General features: G+C 39.0%; 1 protein-coding gene and 1 pseudogene across 3 annotated transcripts in view; both read left to right on the top strand.

Annotated features, from left to right (window-relative positions):
• Nucleotides 1–15,975, top strand: part of LOC109560529 (UDP-glucuronosyltransferase 2B4-like) — a 31,340-nt gene extending 15,365 nt beyond the window's left edge. The window contains exons 6-7 of one of the 3 annotated variants that reach the window (XR_011567212.1): nucleotides 4,760–4,962; nucleotides 5,379–5,514. Coding sequence is in view for 2 of the 3 variants with exons in the window: in XM_070791546.1 (XP_070647647.1) it covers nucleotides 5,379–5,658 (280 nt within the window). In the remaining variant the exon portion in view is untranslated. Of the gene's footprint in view, nucleotides 1–4,759; nucleotides 4,963–5,378 lie in introns of all 3 variants that reach the window. The other 2 variants (XM_070791546.1, XM_070791547.1) reach the window with 2 other exon arrangements.
• LOC109560049 (UDP-glucuronosyltransferase 2B31-like) overlaps nucleotides 8,933–22,835 on the top strand; it is a 36,705-nt pseudogene continuing 22,802 nt past the window's right edge.

Genomic DNA, 22,835 nt, shown 5'->3' with positions numbered 1-22,835 from the left:
ATTAGATTGACTAGTTTTCTGTGAGTATGGTTTCAGTGTTTGCCCTCTGATGCCCTCTTGCAACACCTACTGTCTTACTTGGGTTTCTCTTACCTTGGGCGTGGGGTATCTCTTCACAGCTGCTCCAACAAAGCACAGCCATTGCTCCTTACCTTGGATGAGGGGTATCTCCTCACAACCACCCTTCCTGACCTTCAACATGATATAGCTCCTTTAGGCCCTCCTGCACCCATGCAGCCATGGCTCCATGGACGTGGAGATGGTCCTCCCAGCCACCGCCCCTGGCCAGAAGCTCTATACGGTCAGCAAAAACAAGAACAGGAGCTGACTGTGGCTCAGACCATGAACCCCTTATTGCCAAATTCAGATTGAAATTGAAGAAAGTAGGGAAAACCATTAGAGCATTCAGGTAAGACCTAAATCAAATCCCTTATGATTATACAGTGGAAGTGAGAAATAGATTTAAGGGCCTAGATCTCATTGACAGAGTGCCTGATGAACTATGGAATGAGGTTCGTGACATAGTACAGGAGACAGGGATCAAGACCATCCCCATGGAAAAGAAATGCAGAAAAGCAAAATGGCTGTCTGGGGAGGCCTTACAAATAGTGGTGAAAAGAAGAGAAGTGAAAAGCAAAGGAGAAAAGGAAAGATATAAACATCTGAATGCAGAGTTCCAAAGAATAGCAAGAAGAGATAAGAAAGCCTTCCTCAGCAATTAATGCAAAGAAATAGAGGAAAACAACAGAATGGGAAAGACTAGAGAGCTCTTCAAGAAAATCAGAGATACCAAAGGAATATTTCATGCAAAAATGAGCTCAGTAAAGGACAGAAATGGTATGGACCTAACAGAAGCAGAAGATATTAAGAAGAGATGGCAAGAATACACAGAAGAACTGTACAAAAAAAGATTTTCATGACACAGATAATCACGATGGTGTGATCACTCATCTAGAGCCAGACATCCTGGAATGTGAAGTCAAGTGGGCCTTGGAAAGCATCACTATGAACAAAGCTAGTGGAGGTGATAGAATTCCAGTTGAGCTATTCCAAATCCTGAAAGATGATGCTGTGAAAGTGCTGCACTCAATATGCCAGCAAATTTGGAAAACTCAGCAGTGGCCACAGGACTGGAAAAGGTCAGTTTTCATTCCAATCTCAAAGAAAGGCAATGCCAAAGAATGCTCAGACTACCGCACAATTGCTCTCATCTCACACGCTAGTAAAGTAATGCTCAAAATTCTCCAAGCCAGGCTTCAGCAATATGTGAACCATGAATTTCCTGATGTTCAAGCTGGTTTTAGAAAAGGCAGAGGAACCAGAGATCAAATTGCCAATGTCCGCTGGATCATGGAAAAAGCAAGAGAGTTCCAGAAAAACATCTATTTCTGCTTTCTTGACTATGCCAAAGCCTTGGTGTAGATCACAATAAACTGTGGAAAATTCTGAAAGAGATGGGAATACCAAACCACCTGATCTGCCTCTTGAGAAATTTGTATGCAGGTCAGGCACCAACAGTTAGAACTGGACATGGAACAACAGACTGGTTCGAAATAAGAAAAGGAGTATATCAAGGCTGTATATTGTCATCCTGTTTATTTAACTTATGTGCAGGGTACATCATGAGAAACTCTGGACTGGAAGAAACACAAGCTGGAATCAAGATTGCCAAGAGAAATATCAATAACCTAAGATATGCAGATGACACCACCCTTATGGCAGAAAGTGAAGAGGAACTGAAAAGCCTCATGATGAATGTGAAAGTGGAGATTGAAAATGTTGTCTTCAGTTCAGTTCAGTTCAGTCGCTCAGTCGTGTCCCACTCTTTGCAACCCCATGAATCGCAGCACGCCAGGCCTCCCTGTCCATCACCAACTCCTGGAGTTCACCCAGACTTATGTCCATCGAGTCAGTGATGCCATCAAGTCATCTATCTCATCCTCTGTTGTCCCCTTCTCCTCTTGCCCCCAATCCCTCCCAGCATCAGAGACTTTTCCAATGAGTCAACTCTTCGCATGAGGGGGCCAAAGTACTAGAGTTTCAGCTTTAGCATCATTCCTTCCAAAGAAATCCCAGGGCTGATCTCCTTCAGAATGGACTGCCTGGATCTCCTTGCAGTCCAAGGGACTCTCAAGAGTCTTCTTCAACACCACAGTTCAAAAGCATCAATTCTTCAGCTCTCAGCCTTCTTCACAGTCCAACTCTCATATCCATACATGACTACAGGAAAAACCATAGCCTTGACTAGACCGACCTTTGTTGGCAAAGTAATGTCTCTGCTTTTGAATATGCTATCTAGGTTGGTCATAACTTTCCTTCCAAGGAGTAAGTGTCTTTTAATTTCATGGCTGCAGTCACCATCTGCAGTGATTTTGGAGCCCAAGAAAATAAACTCTGACACTGTTTCCACTGTTTCCCCATCTATTTCCCATGAAGTGATGGAACCAGATGCCCTGATTGTCGTTTTCTGAGTGTTGAGCTCTAAGCCAACTTTTTCACTCTCCACTTTCACTTTCATCAAGAGGCCTTTGAGTTCCTCTTCACTTTCTGCCATAAGGGTGGTATCATCTGCATATCTGAGGTTATTGATATTTCTCCCGGCAATCTTGATTCCAGCTTGTGCTTCTTCCAGTCCAGCGTTTCTCATGATGTACTCTGCATAGAAGTTAAATAAGCAGGGTGACAATATATAGCCTTGAAGTACTCCTTTTCTTATTTGGAACCAGTCTGTTGTTCCATGTCAGTTCTAACTGTTGCTTCCTGACCTGCATACAAATTTCTCAAGAGGCAGATCAGGTGGTCTGGTATTCCGATCTCTTTCAGAATTTTCCACAGTTTATTGTGATCCACACAGTCAAAGTCTTTGGCATAGTCAATAAAGCAGAAATAGATGTTTTTCTGGAACTCTCTTGCTTTTTCCATAATCCAGCAGATGTTGGCAATTTGGAAACGAAGATCATGGCATCCGGTCCCATGACTTCATGGGAAATAGATGTGGAAACAGTGTCAGACTTTATTTTTCTGGGCTCCAAAATCACTACAGATGGTGACTGCAGCCATGAAATTAAAAGACGCTTACTGTTTGGAAGGAAAGTTATGACCAACCTAGATAGCATATTCAAAAGCAGAGACATTACTTTGCCAACAAAGGTCCGTCTAGTCAAGGCTATGGTTTTTCCTGTGGTCATATATGGATGTGAGACTTGGACTGTGAAGAAGGCTGAGTGCCGAAGAATTGATGCTTTTGAACTGTGATGTTGGAGAAGACTCTTGAGAGTCCCTTGGACTACAAGGAGATCCAACCAGTCCATTCTGAAGGAGATCAGCCCTGGGATTTGTTTGGAAGGAATGATGCTAAAGCTGAAACTCCAGTAATTTGGCCACCTCGTGTGAAGAGTTGACTCATTGGAAAAGACTCTGATGCTTGGAGGGATTGGGGCCAAGAGGAGAAGGGGACAACAGAGGATGAGATGGCTTGATGGCATCATTGACTCGATGGACGTGAGTCTGAGTGAACTCCAGGAGTTGGTGATGGACAGGGAGGCCTGGCGTGCTGCAATTCATGGGGTCGCAAAGAGTTGGATGCGACTGAGCGACTGATCTGATCTGTTTATTATTGCTACCTCTTCTTAATCTCTTCTGCTTCTCTTAGGTCCTTACCATTTCTATCCTTTTTTTTTGCCCATCCTTGCATCAAATGTTCCCTTGATAATGCCAATTTTCTTAAAAAGATTTCTAGTCTTTCCCATTCTATTGTTTTCCTCTAATTCTTTGCTTTGTTCACTTTAATGGCTTGGTACTTTGCATTCTTTGGAACTCTGCATTCAGTTAGGTATATCTTTCCCTTTCTTCCTTGCCTTTCGTTTTTTCTTCTTTTCTCAGCTATTTATAAAGACTTCTCAGACAACCACATTGCCTTCTAGTATTTCTTCTCTTTTTTTTTTTTTTTTGTTGAGCACATAGAACTTCTCCATTTTGTGTGCAAAGAATATAATCAATATGATTTTTACTCTGATCATTTGTTTCCAGATTATTGCAATCCTCTCAAAAACCCAGTGCGCCTCCTCTGTTTTGACAGAAAAGGGAGGGAAGTTGCCTCCATTGCTATTGCTTACAGTGTCATCTTGTAACACTTTGTGATTTAGAGTTCTTGAGCTATATCTCTTTATTCTCCCTTCTTTCTTGTCTATTAGTCTATTATCATTTTAACAGTAGAAATGAATGTAATTGCAATGCCTGGAAGTAAAATGTTGAGCCTTCTCCAGAGTCTTTTAGAACAAGAACCACAACAATGCTAGCAAATATTTATTACAAGTATACAACATGCTAGGCATGCCTCTAAGAATCAATACAATATTCTCAAAGTATCTCAAAAAAATTATCTCAAAATAATCAGATAAGGTACTGCAAGGAGATCCAACCAGTCCATTCTAAAGGAGATCAGCCCTGGGATTTCTTTGGAAGGAATGATGCTAAAGCTGAAACTCCAGTACTTTGGCCACCTCATGCGAAGAGTTGACTCATTGGAAGAGACTCTGATGCTGGGAGGGACTGGGGGCAACAGGAGAAGGGGACAACAGAGGATGAGATGGCTTGATGGCATCACTGACTCGATGGACATGAGTCTGAGTGAACTCCGGGAGTTGGTGATGGACAGGGAGGCCTGGCGTGCTGCAATTCATGGGGTCGCAAAGAGTTGGATGCGACTGAGCGACTGATCTGATCTCATCTGAAGGTACTATTCCTATCCATTCCATAGAAAAATGAAAAACTGAGGAATAGATCATATCATGAATGACCCCTCCAATAGAAAAATAAAAATGTTTTAAAAATTTAATAAACTTAAAGCAAATAAAACTGTGGGACAAAAAGAATAAAAAAGCAGCCAACAGGATAAATGTCAGAATCAGGAGTCAAGCACAGACAATCCACTTCAACACTTTGGAACACTATTTCACTAAGGTAAGATCAGCCCTGCCTGGACATGTCTTGGAACCTCATCATAGACTTTCCTGCTATCTCTAGATTATGACAGCATTTTAACACATTTCTATCAGGTCTTTACTAGATAATTCAAACTTTGAACAACAAACCATGATTTTTGTTTTGTTGTTTTCTTTCCTTTTGGGACTTAACTCATTCCATTCTTTAAACTCCACAAACCCCTCCCATTTTCTTTCTTTCCTTTGTAGCTTGAAATGTTATACATTTAAGAAGTCCTAGCTCTTAAGCTAAGATATTAAGAATCACCTCACAGGAAAGTTATCTATTTTTCTTTAAGTCTGTAATGCATTCTTTGTTTCCATCTGCAAGAAAATTTCACAAATTTTAAATTATAGCTCATTCTATATATCCATGTCTGTTTGATTTCCCTTCAGCTACAAAGAGAATATGATGAGGTTATCAGCCATTCATCATGATCGGCCTGTAAAGCCCCTAGACCTAGCAGTCTTCTGGATTGAGTTCGTCATGCGCCACAAAGGAGCCAAGCACCTGCGACCAGCTGTCCACAACCTCACCTGGCTCCAGTACCACTCTCTGGACGTGATTGGGTTTCTGCTAGCCTGCGTAGCAACTGGTGCATTTGTCATCACAAAGTGTTGCCTGTTTTGTTACCAGAAGTTTGCTGGCAAAGGAAAGAAGGGGAAAAGAGACTAGCTTTTTCTGAGACCTCAAGCAGGTTTGTCCCATAGATAGCACTCCTCCAATTTATTCCAGTTGGAAAAATTATGATAAGTTTCCCATCCTCTTGTGACAAAATATAAACTTCATTTTCAAGGGATTTTCTACTTGAGTTAGAAATATGGCTTGCCAAGGAAAAACACTGGCAAAAAATTGAATGAAAATAAAACTGTAAGCTTATATATTGAAATTTATTACTTTAATTCTAAGTAAGTAAGTGAGTGTTAGTCGCTCAGTCATGCCCGACTCTTTGTGACCCCATGAACTGCAGCCCACCAGGCTCCTGTGTCCATGAGATTTTCCTTACTTTAGTCAATGCATCTGCCAAAGCACTTCCTTCATGTAAAGGGCCAGGCAAGCCGGAATGGGCTCTAATATGTCCCACAAAATATTTTTTATCTCTGTGTTTAATCTCTTTCTTACCGGGAGCCTGGTTCGGGCATCACTTACCGGGGTCCAGCCCCGGTTGGATCCAGGGATTCCCTCAGGAGGACAGCATTGGCGACTGAGAGAAATAGAGAAAGAGATAAGGAAAGAATTTTGCAGTTAAGAAAATAGAGGAGAGAAAAGAGGCTGATATTCCTTGGTTTATGCAGAAAGCCAATAAAGCCCCAGCATGGGACTTGGTCTGTTCACATAGGCTGCAGGTGCCCTCTCAAATAGCTGAAGGTGTCCCACCTTAGGCACCTTCTCGAGTGGGTCTTAGAAGCCCAGGCAGGAAAGTGAATGCAGAGGGCCCTTGCGCTCCAGGGAATCAGCCTGAAAAGGAAAAGGAAATAGAAAGAACAACATGGGGAGACCAAGCTTGATGAGCATGGCCCACACTTTATTTTCCAAAGTAGTTTTTATACCTTAAGTTGTGCATAGAGGATAATTGGGGGGGGGGGGGTAGAGTCATGCAAGGTCAGCAGTCCTTGATCCTATTGAAGCCAGGCTTTCTTTCTGCAAACTTATCATATGCAAAAGCTTTAGGTGATTTACATTATCTTCTGGCCAGGAGGCTTGTTAACATTTTATGACCCTTTCTTCAGAAAACTTATCTTTCTCTAAAGGTGATTATTCTAAAGTCAGGTGCCACCCTCCAAAAACATTAGATAAAGTTGTATTCCTATAGGGCAAAAGTGTGGTAGGCTATAACAAGAAAAGAATTAACTCAAGGGTCCAAGGTTACAAACATTAAAACTACTACTTACATTTCTATATACCAACTATATTAATCAATACACTCCCAGGGACACAGTAGGTAAGGGGTATGGATACTTGGCAGCAAGCATTAGCTCAAAAAAGAAATCCTCTACTAGTTCTATTCTAATAATTTTAACTCTCTGAGAATCTCTGCATTATTAGAATATCTTAAGCTTCCCGTGCCTCTCGTGGTTGGGAGGCTATGAACAATCACATGCATAGCTGCAGGAGTCCGAACAAACCTGTCAGGCAAGCTAGAAAGTCATCAGAGGGGTTTGAATTGAAACACTCCTATTATGCCCAGGAGACTTATTAACTAGAGCTCTAAATTGACTTTCTTCAGAGAAAGGTGGTCAGGGATAGCCCCCTGTTAGTGTCAGAAAAGTTGGTGAAAGTCGTGAAATAGTATAACAGACAAATTTTGGTTTTGGGGTAGATGCTCAGGCAGGTCCAGGGGGCCTCTCGAGCCCTGACTCACCTTGCCCGTCAGGGCTCTCCCGCATGACCTTGTCATGGGTGGGAACTCCCGTGCTGGCTCCTGGCAGAGTGGGTTGCCATTTCCTTCTCCAGGGGATCTTCCCAATCCAGGTATCGAACCCGGGTCTCCTGCACTTCAGGTAGATTCTTTACCGACTGAGCTTCTAAAGTTATACTAAAAAGAAATTAACAAATGTAATTATATTTGACATATCGAGAGTAAAAACAAGGACAATAGCAAGTCTACTCATAGCATCCACATTATTTTGTAGATTTTCAGAATTCGTAACTTCATTTTGATGTAGAATTTTTAGTTTCTCCTTGCTATAGAAATTGCTCAATAATTGGAATTCTGTAAAAAGATATGTCTTTTAATTTTATTTGAGAGGTCATTAACAGTTCTTCATTTTCACTGTGCACTCAGCCTCAGCATCACTTCTTAAAGTTATGGCAAGACATTTGACTTCATCCAATTTAACTCATTTCCCAGAACAGTGTTTGTGGAATTAGAAATACAGCAACTACTACCTATTTCCTATTATAAGACTGAGATATTTGCAAACATTTTTAATTTCATGACCTAATTCTCTTTTCTCATTCACTTTTTAGTCATCTATTATTTTCACTCCTTTGATAATGAATGTAAGTTCTCAAGTGTATATTAAGAAAATATATAGCCTGTACTATATATAGGGACTATATAAAGGGACTTACTGAATTTCCATTCTCTCCTAATGAACCTGACTATATCTACAGATTGTATCTATATACATATCTAAATCTATATATATTCTTATGAAACTGGACACAACACCACTTAGCTACTTGCAGATATGATGTGATATTCCTTGGGTTTGTTGAGTACAGATTGAATTAAATACTATTACATTATAATATATTTTGAACCACACTTTAGATCAGTATTTATCATTCTTTTGTCTCTTTCATCAAGGCGCTAATGCCTTGTCCCTCCCACAACACTTATACATAAGTATTCAATCCTTTATCATGACAGGAAATAATATAGACATCATTTCCTTTAAACCTAGGCCCACTATGACTGACCTAATCAGAAACAATGAGTACAATACAAAAATTACAAATTTTAGGACAAATTAGTGAATCAAATGAAAGCAATCTGAGATCACTTATGAAAAATGTACACCAGGAAAACAGTTTATGATTAAAGCGGTGTAGGTGTGGAAACACATTCTTATCTTATTAATTAAGAGGACCATCATCCACATTATATGATATTCTTCAGCCTAAGGCATAATTTATATTAAAAATAAACTGAAACATTGAGACTTGGGAAATTATAGGAAAATTTACTGTAGAATTTTTTTTACAGAACCTCTTTAGATAATTGATACATTTTTTAAGAAAAATAGAATTAATATCCCTTTCCTGGATCACAGCCTTGTTGCCACAAAGGGACTTATATAACTAAATGAAGCTATTAGCCATGCCATTCAGGACCACCCAAGATGTATGGCTCATGGTGAAGAGTTCTGACACAATAAGGTCCGCTGGAGGAGGAAATGGCCACCCACTCCAGTATTCTTGCCAAGAGAATTCCATAAACAGTATGAAAAGGCAAAAAGATGTGAGACTAGAAGATGAGCCCCACAGGTCAGAAGGTGTCCAATATGCTGCTGGGGAAGAGATGAGAGCTATAACTAACAGCTGCAGAAAGAATGAAGTGGCTGGGCCAAAGCAGAAGCAACACTCAATTGTGGATGTTTCTGGTGGTAAAGTCAAGTCTGATACTCTAAAGAACAATATTGCAAGGGAACCCAGAAAGTTAGGTCCATGAATCAAGGTAAATGGGACATGGTCAAGCTAAAGATGGAAAGACTAAATTAGTGAGCTAAAATGAACAGGTTTGGTGAATTTAATTCAGATGACCATTATATATACTATTGTGGGCAAAAATCCCTCCCTAGAAGAAATGGAGTAGCCCTCATAATCAACAAGAGTTTAAAGTGAAGTACTTGGATGCAACCTCAAAAATGAAGAATAATCTTAATTTGTTTCCAAGGCAAACTACTCAACATCAAATAATCCAAGTCTATGCCCCAAACACTGATGCCAAAGAAGCTGAAGTTGGCTGGTTCTATGAAGACCTACAACCAATTCTAGAACAAACACCAAAAAGAGATGTCCTTTTTATCATAGGGGATTAGAATGCAAAAGTAGAAAGTCAAAAAAGTAACCTGGAATAACATACAAGTTTGAACTTGGAGTAGAAAATGAGGCAGGCAAAGGCTAACAGAGTTTTATCAAGAGAACATGCTGATCATAGTAAACACCCCTTTCCAACAACCCAAGAGACAATTCTACACAAGGACATTGCCAGATGGTCAATACTGAAATCAAATTGATTATGTTCTTCGCAGCTGAAGATGAATAAGCTCTATACAGCCAGCAAAAAGAAGCAGAAATTCAAAAAGGCAAGGTGTTGTCTGAGGAGTCTTTACAAATAGTTGAAGAAACAAGAGAAGCAAAAGGAAAGGAAGAAAGGGAAAGATAAACCCAACTGAATGTAGAGTGCCAGAGAACAGCAAGGAGAGAAAAGAAGGCCTTCTTAGCCGAACAATGCAAAGAAATAGAGGAAAACAATAGAATGGGGAAGACTAGAAAGCTTTTCAAGAAAATTGGAGATATCAAGGGAATATTTCATGCCAGGATGGGCATGATAAAAAACAGAAATGGTAAGGATCTAACAGAAGCAGAAGAGAGTAAGAAGTGGCAAGATTACACAGAAGACTATACAAAAAAGGTCACAGTCATCCAGGTAACCACAATGGTGTGGTCACTCACCTAGAGCTGGACATCCTAGAGTGAGAAGTCAAGTGGGCCTTAAGAAGCATTACTGTGAACGAAGCTAGTGGAGGTGATCAAATTCCAGCTGAGTTATTTAAAAATCCTAAAAGATGATGCTGTTAAAATGTTGCACTCAATACATCAGCAGATTTGGAAAACTCAACAGTGACCACAGCACTGAAAAATGTCAGTTTTCATTCCAATCCCAAAGAAAGACAATGCCAAAGAATGTTCAAACTACTGCACAATTGCACTCATTTCACATGCTAGTAAGGTTATGCTAAAAAATCCTTCAAGCTAAGATTCAGCAGTACATGAACCAGGAACTTCCAGATGTACACTTGGGTTTTGAAGAGGCAGAGAAACCAGAGATCAAATTTCCAACATTCATTGGATAATAGACAAAGCAAGGGAATTCCAGAAAAAAATTTTCTGCTTCATTGACTATGCAAAAGCTTTTGACTGTGTGAATCACAACACACTGTGTAAAATTATTAAAAAGATGGGAGTAACAGACCACCTTAACCTGCCTCCTGAGAAACCTGCATGCAGGTCAAGAAACAGCAGTTAGAACCAGACATGGAACAACTGACTGAGTCAAATTTGGTAAAGAAGTATAACAAAGCTGTATGGTGTCAGCCTGTTTATTTAATTTATAAGCAGAGTACAATATGTGAAATACCAGGCTGGATAAATCCCAAGCTGGGAGAAATATCAATAACCTCAATGATATGGATGATACCACTCTAATGGCAGAAAGTGAAGAGGAATTAAAGAACCTTTTGATGAGGGTGAAAGAGGAAAGTGAAAAAGGTAGCTTGAAACTCAACATTAAAAAAAAACCTAAGATCTTGGCATCTGGTGCCATCAGTTCATGGAAAATAGAAGGGAAAAAGGGGAAGGAGTGACAGAATTTATTTTATTTTGGATGATGACTACAGCCATGAAATTAAGAGATGCTTGCTCATTGGAAAGAAAACTATGCGAAACCTACAGTGTATTGAAAATCAGAATCATCACTTTGCTAACAAAGTTGTGTATAATCAAAGCTATGGTTTCTCCATAGCTATGATGAAAATGCTTGAGACCTTGAGTGTGGTCTGGAAGAGGTGACCACCACCAATGTTGACACTTAGACATTATCTCAAAAGTCAGCATGATGAGTGTGCCATAGTCCCTCTCCCAGCTGGCCAAGTACTCTGGCCCCACCTACTCTACACGACAGACTTACATTATGTCTGGACAACCACACAAGGGAGAGGACACAAGCTTAGGCTGCACATGAGCATACCTACACAGGTGGTGTATGGGACCTCTGTGAGCACACACACCTCACTGACTTCAGTACTCTCCACCCATGGCAAAAGGAAAATAATTACTGTGAAAATAGCCTGATCAAGCCTAACTCTCAGGGCTTCTACTCCAGCAAGCAGTGAATAGACTCTGCCTATGATAGGGTGGCAACAGCTTGGAGCAGAGAGGGAATCCCACCTTACATCCTTCTGGGTTTTAGACACTTAAGCAGCAACAATGCCCCCTATCAAGGTGATAACACCCAGCACACACACCCTGATGGAAGACATGATGGGCATCCATTTCTAAATCAGCCTTCATACCAAAGACATTGAAACCATGCAGTCTACACAGGGATACTCACACATAAAAACACCCTTTCAAGACCACAATACAGAACTGTTTCTCCTAAATTCAGAGAGGCAAAGTTAAGTGAAATGAAAAAGAAGAGGAAACATTCCCATTAAAAGAGCAAGAGAAATCCCTTGAAATAGCAAATGATGAAACAGCCATTACCAGTCTATCAGGTACTGAGCTTTAAAAGGAGGTAATAAAAGTATTAATTAAATTAAGAAAACGTTATAGATAAAAACACTGATCATTATAACATGTAGTTAGAAAATATAAAGATCAACCAATGAAAACGAATTAAATTTGAGATAAAAAGCAATTTATAAACAATGAATAGCTAACTAAATGACACAGAAGAAAAAATAAGTCATCCGGGAAATAGAATAGTGCCCATCAACAGATAACTATCTTAAGAAGATGTAGGATATATGTACAAATAATATTACTCACCCTTAGAAAGTATAAAATTTTTCAATTTGCAGCAACACGGATGGAACTAGAAAGCATTATTCTTAGTGAAATATGTCACACAGAGGAAAAATACTACACCATTTATACGTAGAATCTAAAAAATAATACAAATGAATCTATATACGAAATAGACTCAGATTCACAGACATAGGCAATAAATAAAATCATGCTTACCAAATAGCAGGAAGGGAGCAACCAATTAAGAGTATGGAGTAAGAGATGTAAACAAATAATCACAAAAATTGATAATCAAAAGAATCTAATGGATAGCAGAGGGAATTATACCCAATGTCTTATAATAATGTGTAATGGAATATAACCTACAGAAACACTGAATCATTAAGTTATACCTCTGAAACTAACACAAAATTATAAATAAACTACACTTCAAGGTACATAGATAGATAGAAACAGATAGGTAGATAGAAAATTTTACTCCTGGAACCTCTGACTCTTTTTTGGCTGTACTGTGGCTTTGTTGCTGCGCAGCCTTTCCTCTAGCTGCAGGGCGTGGGGGCTGCTCTCTAGCTGCAATGCACAAGTTTCTCGTTGATGTGGCTTCTCTTGTTGGGGAGCACAGGTTCTAGGGCAGTAGCTGCAATGCATGGGCTCACTATTTGTGGTTCCCAGGCTCTAGAGCACAAGCTCAATAGTTGTGGTGCACCAGCTTAATTCATCCCACGACATGTGGGATCCTCCTGGATCAAGGATCAAACCTCATGTCTCCTACATTGCCAGGCAGATTCTTTACCACTGGGCTACCAGGGAAACCCCAAACCTCCCACATCTTAAATGGCAACATGACATATTCCATGGACAAGCTCTTACACAAAGAAAGATTAACCACTGAAAATGATACTTTAAAACAACTATTTAGTGTCTAGAAAATGCCCTAAAAAGACATGCAGCAAATAAAGACACATTTGTTCCAGAAAAATACACTAACAGTAAAGTTGCTGAAAGCCTGTGATGTTTAAACCCAAACTGCTCCCTCTCATACTATCCATTAGCAGAAAAATAGATTCCACTCTAAGTAGGTTCAGAAAGAACACTTGGCTCTCACTACCTGCAGCTCCTATTTGCATGTTATTGTATCTTCATAGAAGGATCAAGACACTTGAATTTCTCTCTCACACACACACCCTAGCTGTGTGTTACAGTAGCTAAGTTCCAGACAAGTATGACCAACAAAGTTCCCCCTTCTTCCACACAACCCCAGTCATAGGGCAGTTGTTTGCTCAGTTCGTTCATAGAATGGAGGCTCTGTGATGAAAAAGGCAAGCTAAAAATAAACCCTACTGTTTACAATTAAAAGAGGGATGTCACAGAGAAGGAAGTGTGCCTTGATCTCTATCCCCAGGTCTGGAAGCCAAGGTGCAGAGTTTCATGATAGGGAGACTTAGGACATAAAGTGAAAGTCGTTCAATCATGTCCGACTCTCTGCAACCCCATGGACTATATAGTCCATGGAATTCTCCAGGCCACAATACTGGAGTGGGTACCCTTTCCTTTCTCCAGAGGATCTTCCCAACCCAGGATAGAACCCAGGTCTCCCACATTGAAGACGGATTCTTTACCACCTGAACCACAAGGGAAGCACAAGAACACTGGAATGGGTAGCTGTTCCCTTCTCCAGGGGATCTTCCCGACCCAGGAATCGAACTGGAGTCTCCAGCATTGCAGGTGGATTCTTTACTAATTGAGGTATTAAGTAAGCCCTAGGACATAAAAGCCATTTTCAAAGCACTCACTTTATTTTTTTATCAAACTGTGGGAAGTTCAAGCCTATAATTACTCACAAACTATGAAAGATACGTTGGTAAGCAGTTAAGAGGAAGCTGATTGCTTCATGACAGATACAAGCTAAACCACTGGCAAGCTAGTTTATCAGAGAAAACCAGAGAAAGAAACAGCTAAGGAGAGCCTTCCTGAGGTCTAGCTAAAAGACAAAGAATACAAATAAATAAAATTAGAAACTAAAATAAAGAATATAATAGACCATAGGTTACTATTGTGATATTCCTACAAACTGGAGAACTTAGAAGTAATGGATAAATTCTTGTAAGCATGAAACCTATCTTCAGGCAACTATGCTTAAAGAAGAAAAGTATAATGACAATGTATTATAATAATATTCAATTTAATAGAGCCTATAAATAAAAGATAGAAATAATATTTTACAAAAGTAACAAATGGAAAGTTTGGAGTTGAGAATTACTATATCTGAAATGAAAAATTCACCAGAGGGAGTCAATAGTAGATTTTAAGAAGCTGATGAAAAAGCCAGGAAATTTAAACATATTATAGATCAATAAGTTAACATAATCAAATGAACAGACAGAAAAAAAAGAATAATGAACAGAAGTTTAGAGAGTGGTGATACATAATAAACCACAGTAACATACTCAGGAGGAGAGAGCTAGAAGAGAAAAGGTGCAGAGCAAAATATTTTATTTTAAATGTGTGAAAACATTCCAATTATGATGCAAAATCCCAACTACACATCCCAATTGTCCAACTAATTTCAAGTAGGATAAATATTGGAGAGCCATACACAGACACTAGTGAAATGTTGAAAGCTAAAGCAAAAAGTCTTGAAGAACTAAAAGAGAAATAATTCCTTTTTACAAGTGAGTGTGAAGATAATGCTTATTTCTCATAAGAAATAAGGAATGCTCCATGGCAGTGGGATGACCTTTTAAAGTGCTGAGAGTCAAAACTTTCAGCCTAAAATTCATTATCAAGCAAAACTATTTTTGAAATATGAGTGAAAAATATACTCTTGTGTGCTCTAACTCCAAAAGAAAATTTATTGCTGGGAAATGTGCTCTACAGGAAAAACTGAGAGAAGTCCTATGGCTGAAGAAAGCAAACCCAGACTACAATTCTAATCCCCATGATAGACCAAAGAGCAGTGATAAAGACAAGTAATTCATAAAACAGTAGAAGTGCATGTATCTTTTCCTTTCTTCTCTTAACAAATAAAAAAGCAAGCATGTAAAATATGTATATAGTTGCATTTCCAGGCATATGACACATATGACACTCATCCTGGGATGAGATAGTTTTGAATGCAGTGCTCGCTGTTGCTGAATAGGTGATCACAACGTGCATTGTGCTTCTTTTGTTGGGAATATTTGAATCTTGTCTCAATGCTCATAACGGATCAGAAATACAGATTTTGATAGCAAAGTGACATTAGTCGTGAGCTCTTGTGAGGAAAGTCATTGGCTTTATCCTCTTTAGAGTTAGACTGTTGCGGTGGGTATAAAAGATGGGGTCTGTAAAATCTTTCTTTCTTAGAAATTTATTTCCTAGTTCTGTAGAAATGGTTGTATTAGATGTTCTCTATCATTTAATAATATACTTGTGGACTAAAAGATATAAGTGCTGTATAAAATCAGCCAATTATGTTAAACTAGCATATCTGCCTTTATTGTGTTTGTCATTAGCCTGAATAGAAAGGCCTTTAAAATTGATTTTTTTTTTTTTAGCATTTGAATGCATTTTGTTTGGTATTATATTTATTCAATAAAGTATTTAGTGCTAAGTGTGAACTGGACCCTGTTGCTAAGCCCCAGCAAGCAATCATCCTAGGTAGGGTTAAACCCCCAGTAAAATTGCCATATTGCACATGTCTTAATGAAGTTTGAATGTTAAATAAATTGTATATTCACTTAAAAAAAATAATATATTTGAGAGGTGGGAGGAATGCAGCAGTGGTGAAAAGTGAAGTGAAAGTGTTAATCACTCAGTCATGTCCAACTCTTTGCAACCCCATGGACAATAATAGCCTACCAGGCTCCTCTGTCCATGGCATTCTCCAGGCAAGATACTGGAGCAGTGGTACAGGTAGTCAAGAAACACCTGGAGTAACAAGCAAATTTTGCCTTGGAGTACAGAATGAAGCAGAGCAAAGGCTAATAGAGTTTTGCCAAGAGAATTCACTGCTCATAGCAAACACCCTCTTTCAAAAACACAAGAGAAGACTCTACACATGGACTTCACCAGATGGGCAACACCGAAATCAGATTGATTATATTCTTTGCAGCCAAAGATGGAGAAGCTCTATACAGTCAGCAAAAACAATATCAGAAACTGACTGTGGCTCAGATCATGAACACCTTATTGCCAAATTCAGACTTAAATTGAAGAATGTACGGAAAACCATTAAACTATTCACGTATGACCTAAGTTTAATCCCTTACCATTATCCAGTGGAAGTGAGAAATAGGTTTAAGGGACTAGATCTGATAGAGTGCCTGATGAACTATGGACAGAGGTTCATGACACTGTACAGGAGACAGGGATCAAGACCATCCCCAAGAAAAAGGAATGCAAAAAAGCAAAATGACTGTCTGAGGAGGCCTTACAAATAGCTGTGAAAAGAAGAGAAGCAAAAAGCAAAGGAGAAAAGGAAAGATATTTCCATTTGAATGCAGAGTTCCAAAGAAGAGCAAAGAGATATAAGAATGCCTTCCTCAGTGATCAGTGCAAAGAAATAGAGGAAAACAACAGAATGGGAAAGACTAGAGATCTCTTCAAGAAAATTAGAGATACCAAGGGAACATTTCATGCAAAGATGGGCTCGATAAAAGAGAAAATGGTATGGACCTAACAGAAGCAGAAGATATTAAGAAGAGGTGGCAAGAATACACAGAAGAACTGAAAAAAATAAAAATAAAAAAAGATCTTCACAACCCAGATAATCACGATGGTATAATCACTCACCTAGAGCTAGACATCCTGGAATGTGAATTTAAGTGGGCCTTAGGAAGCATCACTATGAACAAAGCTAGTGGAGGCAATGGAATTCCGGTTGAGCTATTTCAAACCCTAAAAGATGATGTCGTGAAAGTGCTGCACTCAATATGCCAGGAAGTTTGGAAAACACAACAGTGGCCACAGGACTGGAAAAGGTCAGTTTGCACTCCATTCCCAAAGAAAGGCAATGTCAAAGAATGATCAATTGCACTCACCTCACACGCTAGTAAAATAATGCTCAAAATTCTCCATGCTAGGCTTCAGCAATATGTGAATCATGAACTTTGAGATGTTCAAGCTGGTTTTAGAAAATGGAGAGGAACCAGAGATCAAATTGTCAACATTCACTGGATCATCAAAAAAGAAAGAGAGTTCCAGAAAAACATCTATTTCTGCTTTATTGACTATGCCAAAGCCTTTGACTGTGTGGATCACAATAAACTGTGGAAAATTCTTAAAGAGATAGGAATACCAGACCACCTGACCTGCCTCTTGAGAAATCTGTATGCAGGTCAGGAAGCAAGAGTTAGAACTGGACATGGAACAACAGACTGGTTCCAAATAGGAAAAGGAGTATGTCAAAGCTGTATTTGACCCTGATTATTTAACTTACATACATATTCTTGCCTAGAGAATCCTGTGGACAGAGGAACCTGGTGGGCTGCTGTGCATAGGGTCACACAGAGTCGGACACGACTGATGTGACTTAGTATGCATGCATGCACTGGAGAAGGAAATGGCAACCTACTCCAGTATTCTTGCCTGGAGAATCCCAGGGACAGAGGAGCCTGGTGGATTGCTGCCTTTAGGGTCACACAGAGTCAGACACGACTGAAGCAACTTAGCAGCAGCAGCAGCAGCAGAGTACATCATAAGAAAGGCTGAGCTGGATGAAGCACAAGCTGGAATCAAGATTGCTGGGAGAAATATAAATATCCTCCAATATGCAGATGACACCACCCTTATGCAGAAAGTGAAGAACTAAAGAGCCTCTTGATGAAAGTGAAAGAGGAGAGTGAAAAAGTTGGCTTAAAACTGAACATTCATAACTAGTATCATGGCATCCAGTCCCATCACTTCATGGCAAATACATGGGGAAACAGTAGAAACAGTGGCAGCCTTTATTTTGGGGGCTCCAAAATCACTGCAGATGGTTACTGCAGCCATTAAATTAAAAGATGCTTACTCCTTGAAAGAAAAGTTATGACCAAACTAGACAGCATATTAAAAAGCAGAGACATTATTTTGTCAACAAAGATCCAGATAGTCAAGGCTATGGTTTTTCCAGTAGTCATGTATGGATGTGAGAGTTGGACTATACAGAAAGCTGAGTTCTGAAGAATTGATGCTTTTGAACTGTGGTGTTGGAGAAGACTATTGAGATTCTTGATTTTGGAGCCCAAGAAAATATTTTTATATTTTTATTTCACTCTTTCACTTATTTAAAACAAATTTCTGTGAATTTATATTTATACAAACTCACCCTCCTAGGTACTAGGAAAGATAGGACTTAATGCTACAAACTAAAAACATGACTTACCTAGCTATTGCTTGTTTTTTAGTCACTAAGTCTTATATGACTTTTGCCACCCCGTGGACTGTAGCCCACCAGACTTCTCTTCCTATTGGATTTTCCAGGAAAGAATACTAGAATGGATTACCATTTCCTTCTCCAGGGTATCCCCCTGACCTAGGGATCAAACTCACATCTCCAGGTGGATTCTTCAACACTGAACACCAGAGAAGTCCATACTTACTTAGTTCAGTTCAGTCACTCAGTCATATCTGACTCTCTGTGACCCCATGGACTACAGCATGCCAGCCTCCTGTCCATCACCAACCCCTGGAGTTTATTCAAATTTATGTCCATTGAGTCAGTGACGCCATCCAACCATCTCATCCTCTGTTGTCCCCTTCTCCTCCTGCCTTCAATCTTTCCCAAATCAGGATCTTTTCCAATGAATCAATTCTTTGCATCAGGTGGCCAAAGTATTGGAGTTTCAGCTTCAACATCAGCCCTTGCAAAAAATATTCAGGACTGATTTCCTTTAGGATGGACTGGTTGGATCTCCTTGCAGTCCAAGGAACTCTCAAGAGTCTTCTCCAACACCACAGTTCAAAAACATCAATTCTTCAGTGCTCAGCTTTCTTTATAATCCAACTCTCACATCCATACATAACTACTGGAGAAACTGTAGTTTTGACTACATGGACCTTTGTTGGCAAAGTAATGTCTCTGCTTTTTAATATGCTGTCTAGGTTGGTCATAACTTTCCTTCCAAGGAGCAAGTATCTTTTAATCCTGGCTGCAGTCACCATCTGCAGTGATTTTGGAGCCCAAGAAAATAAAGGCTGTCACTGTTTCCATCGTTTCCCCATCTGTTTGCCATGACATGATGGGACCCAATGCCATGATCTTAGTTTTTTGAATGTTGAATTTTAAGCCAACTTTTTCACTCTCCTCTTTCACTTTCATCAAGAGGCTCTTTAGTTCACTTTCTGCCATAAGTGTGGTATCATCTGTGTATCTGAGGTTATTGATATTTCTCCTGGCAATCTTGATTCCAGCTTGTGCTTCATCCAGCCAAGCATTTCTCATGATGTACTTTGCATATTAATTAAATAAGCAGCATGATAATATACAGCCTTGATGTACTTCTTTCCCAATTTGGAACAAGTCTATTGTTCCATGTCCAGTTCTAAGTGTTGCTTCTTTATCTGCATACAGATTTCTCATGAGGCAGGTAAGGTGGTCTGGTATTCCCATCTCTTTAAGAATATTCCACAGTTTGTTGTGATCTACACAGTCAAAGGCTTTGGCATAATCCATAAAGCAGAGGTAGATGTTTTCTGAAATATCTTTGCTTTTTCTTTGATTCAACGGATGTTGGCAACTTGATCTCTGGTTCCTGTGCCTTTTCTAAATCCAACTTGAACATCTCGAAGTTCAAGGCTCACATACGTGTTAACTTATCTGGCCACAAAGTAGAAATTATAATTATATGTCATGATAGAGGTTAGAACCATCATTAAAATGGCAATCATATTATAATATATAGATGTATCAGTCATCATGTTATATATCTTAACTTAATAAATATATTTCATCCTTTTCTAAAAGTATATAATTTGAAACTAAGACTATCCCTCTATGGAGAGCTTTAATAAATATTATTTCCCTTTATATAAATTTTCATACCTTTGCATATTTTCTTGCCATGAGCTTATATTATTTTCATAAAGATATCAGAGGATGAAGAGAATCAGTCCACATCAGTAATTAATTTGTATAGACAGTATGTACTATAATAATCCAAAATGGATGCATTTTTCACAGCATAGATGAAGCAGCATTGGGTAGCAAGGCAATATGACAAATCATTGAAGATAAGTAACTTTAAATTCTACTACAGATCACTAGAAATAGAATATTACCTGAATATATCATGTGAGCATTAAGAAAGTTCAGTGACATTATATTAAAATTGATATCAACAGATGAAATTATACTTTTGAAGAACACTCACATTGGAGAAGGAAATGGCAGCCCACTCCAGTGTTCTTGCATGGAGAATCCCAAGGATGGGGGAGCCTGGTGGGCTGCCGTCTATGGGGTCGCACAGAATCGGACATGACTGAAGTGACTTAGCAGTAGCAGCAGCAGCACCAGCATCAAAACAGCCTTTAAGGTTAAAGTTTGAAAAAGTGTTTTATTTTCTTTTCTTTGTTAAAATATATTTTTGCAAAGAAGTTTTACACAATAATTAAAATCAAAAAGTGTATATTTTATGATATACAAATTTGGTCATTATTTTCCAGAGATTAAACAGAAGAAAATAGTTTTAAAAAGATGAGTACATGGTCGCTAAGAGTCGGACAGGATTGAGTCGGACAGGATTGAGCGACTTCACTTTCACTTTTCACTTTCATGCATTGGAGAAGGAAATGGCAACCCACTCCAGTGTTCTTGCCTGGAGAATCCCAGGGACAGAAGAGCCTGGTGAGCTGCCGTCTATGGGGTCGCACAGAGTCGGACACGACTGAAGTGACTTAGCAGCAGCAGCAACAACATGGTTTTAATCAGATATCCAGAAAATAAATTTTGCTCCTCTAAATCTTAAATAGAAAACTTTGAGAAATATGGAATTATTCCTGTATAGAAAATAACATGCTTTTAAACTAGAAAGGATCAAGGATCACAAGACAAAATAATTAAAAAACAGTTCCAGGAAACTAAGTATTCACCAGGAGCTTTATTTACTTAGAAGTGAAGTACTCAAAAGGTGACCAGATCTCTGCTGCAGAAAGCTCTGGGTTACCTCTCCCACTGTGGGGCAGGTGTTCCCTGGGTCTCAGGTGATGATGATTGTCCCTCACGGCAGTTACACATAGCACATCCTACTGTGACATCAATTATAGGATTTCAGGACAAAGGGTGCTGTATGTAAAAAAAACTGAGCAATGCCATGTTCTGAGTCATTCAGTTGTGTCCAGACTCTTTGCTACCCCATGGACTCTAGCCCACCAGGCTCCTCTGTCCATGGGAATTCTTCAGGCAGGAGTACTAGAGTGGGTTACCTTTCCCTCCTCCAGGAGATCTTCCCAACCCAGGGATCGAACCCAGGTCTCCTGAATTGTAGGTGGATTCTTTACCATCTGAGCCACCAGGGAAAGCCAAATCCAGCAATACAGTCACTCAAATAAGTAACTACGCAAGTGTACCTCTGGGATACAAACGCAAGTCATAGGACTGTTTCATAGAACTTCTAAACAATAAAACCAGACTCCTCAGTATCAGTGACTAGTAATATAGACAGAGAGTTTTGGAAATTATTAAAAATTTTAAGGTAAAGAATAAGGAATAAGAATGGTAGACATAAGCTGATTAAATTATATTTTTTCATAGTGCTAATAGGGAAAAGAAATATTAATGACTAATTAAAATAATTCTCAAAGGAGGGTCTCAAATAAATAAATGATTTAGTAGAACAATAATAAAAAAGAATTAAAGGTGAGTTGAATCCTGCATTGTAACTTCTTTCCAAGAATCTATATTAGTAACAAACAACATGATTGATGAAGAATGTGAATATAATATTGTTTAACAGTATCTCCTTGTCAGCTCTGTGTACTGGCTTTATTTCATTTCCTGCTTATACACAAACACATTTGCACAAATATACATAATAGAAGAAATTGACCTCATATCACCCATTTCCTTCCCAAGGAACTCAAGGATGATTTATGTTAAAAACAGCCACTATGGATTATAATATGGAGTTTCCTCAATAAATTTTAACTTCTTTAGTGTTAAATACTTATTAAGACACTAACCAATGTCCAAAGTGTGAAGGCAGCATGTTCAAAAGACATGGCTTTGTAGGGGGGAAATTGGGGGGACGGGGTGTTGGAGGGGTTAGGGAGGGAAATCACTCTATAAACTAGCTATATAGCATATTGTAGGAATAATGCACATTTTCTAATATAATGCCTGTCTACATATGTGGCTTAGTAATTCCTCTTCTAGGTATGTATCCAAAAGAATTGAAACTAGGACCCCAGTGAGATATTTGCACAGCACTTACATAAAAGCTCTATTCACAGGAGCTAAGAGGTTGAAGCAACAAGAGTGTCCATCAACAGATAAAGCGATAAACTAAATATCATATACACAAACAATGAAATATCATTCACCCATAAAGGGAAATTCTGACACATGTCACAACATGAATGAATCTTATGCTAAGTGAAATAACCCAGTCAGCAAAAGACAAATACTATACAAT

Source organism: Bos indicus, chromosome 6, assembly GCF_029378745.1.
Source record: "Bos indicus isolate NIAB-ARS_2022 breed Sahiwal x Tharparkar chromosome 6, NIAB-ARS_B.indTharparkar_mat_pri_1.0, whole genome shotgun sequence".
Taxonomy (NCBI): Eukaryota; Metazoa; Chordata; class Mammalia; order Artiodactyla; family Bovidae; genus Bos; species Bos indicus.
Note: the sequence above shows the minus strand (reverse complement) of the source record. Positions and strands in the feature narration are given on the sequence as shown.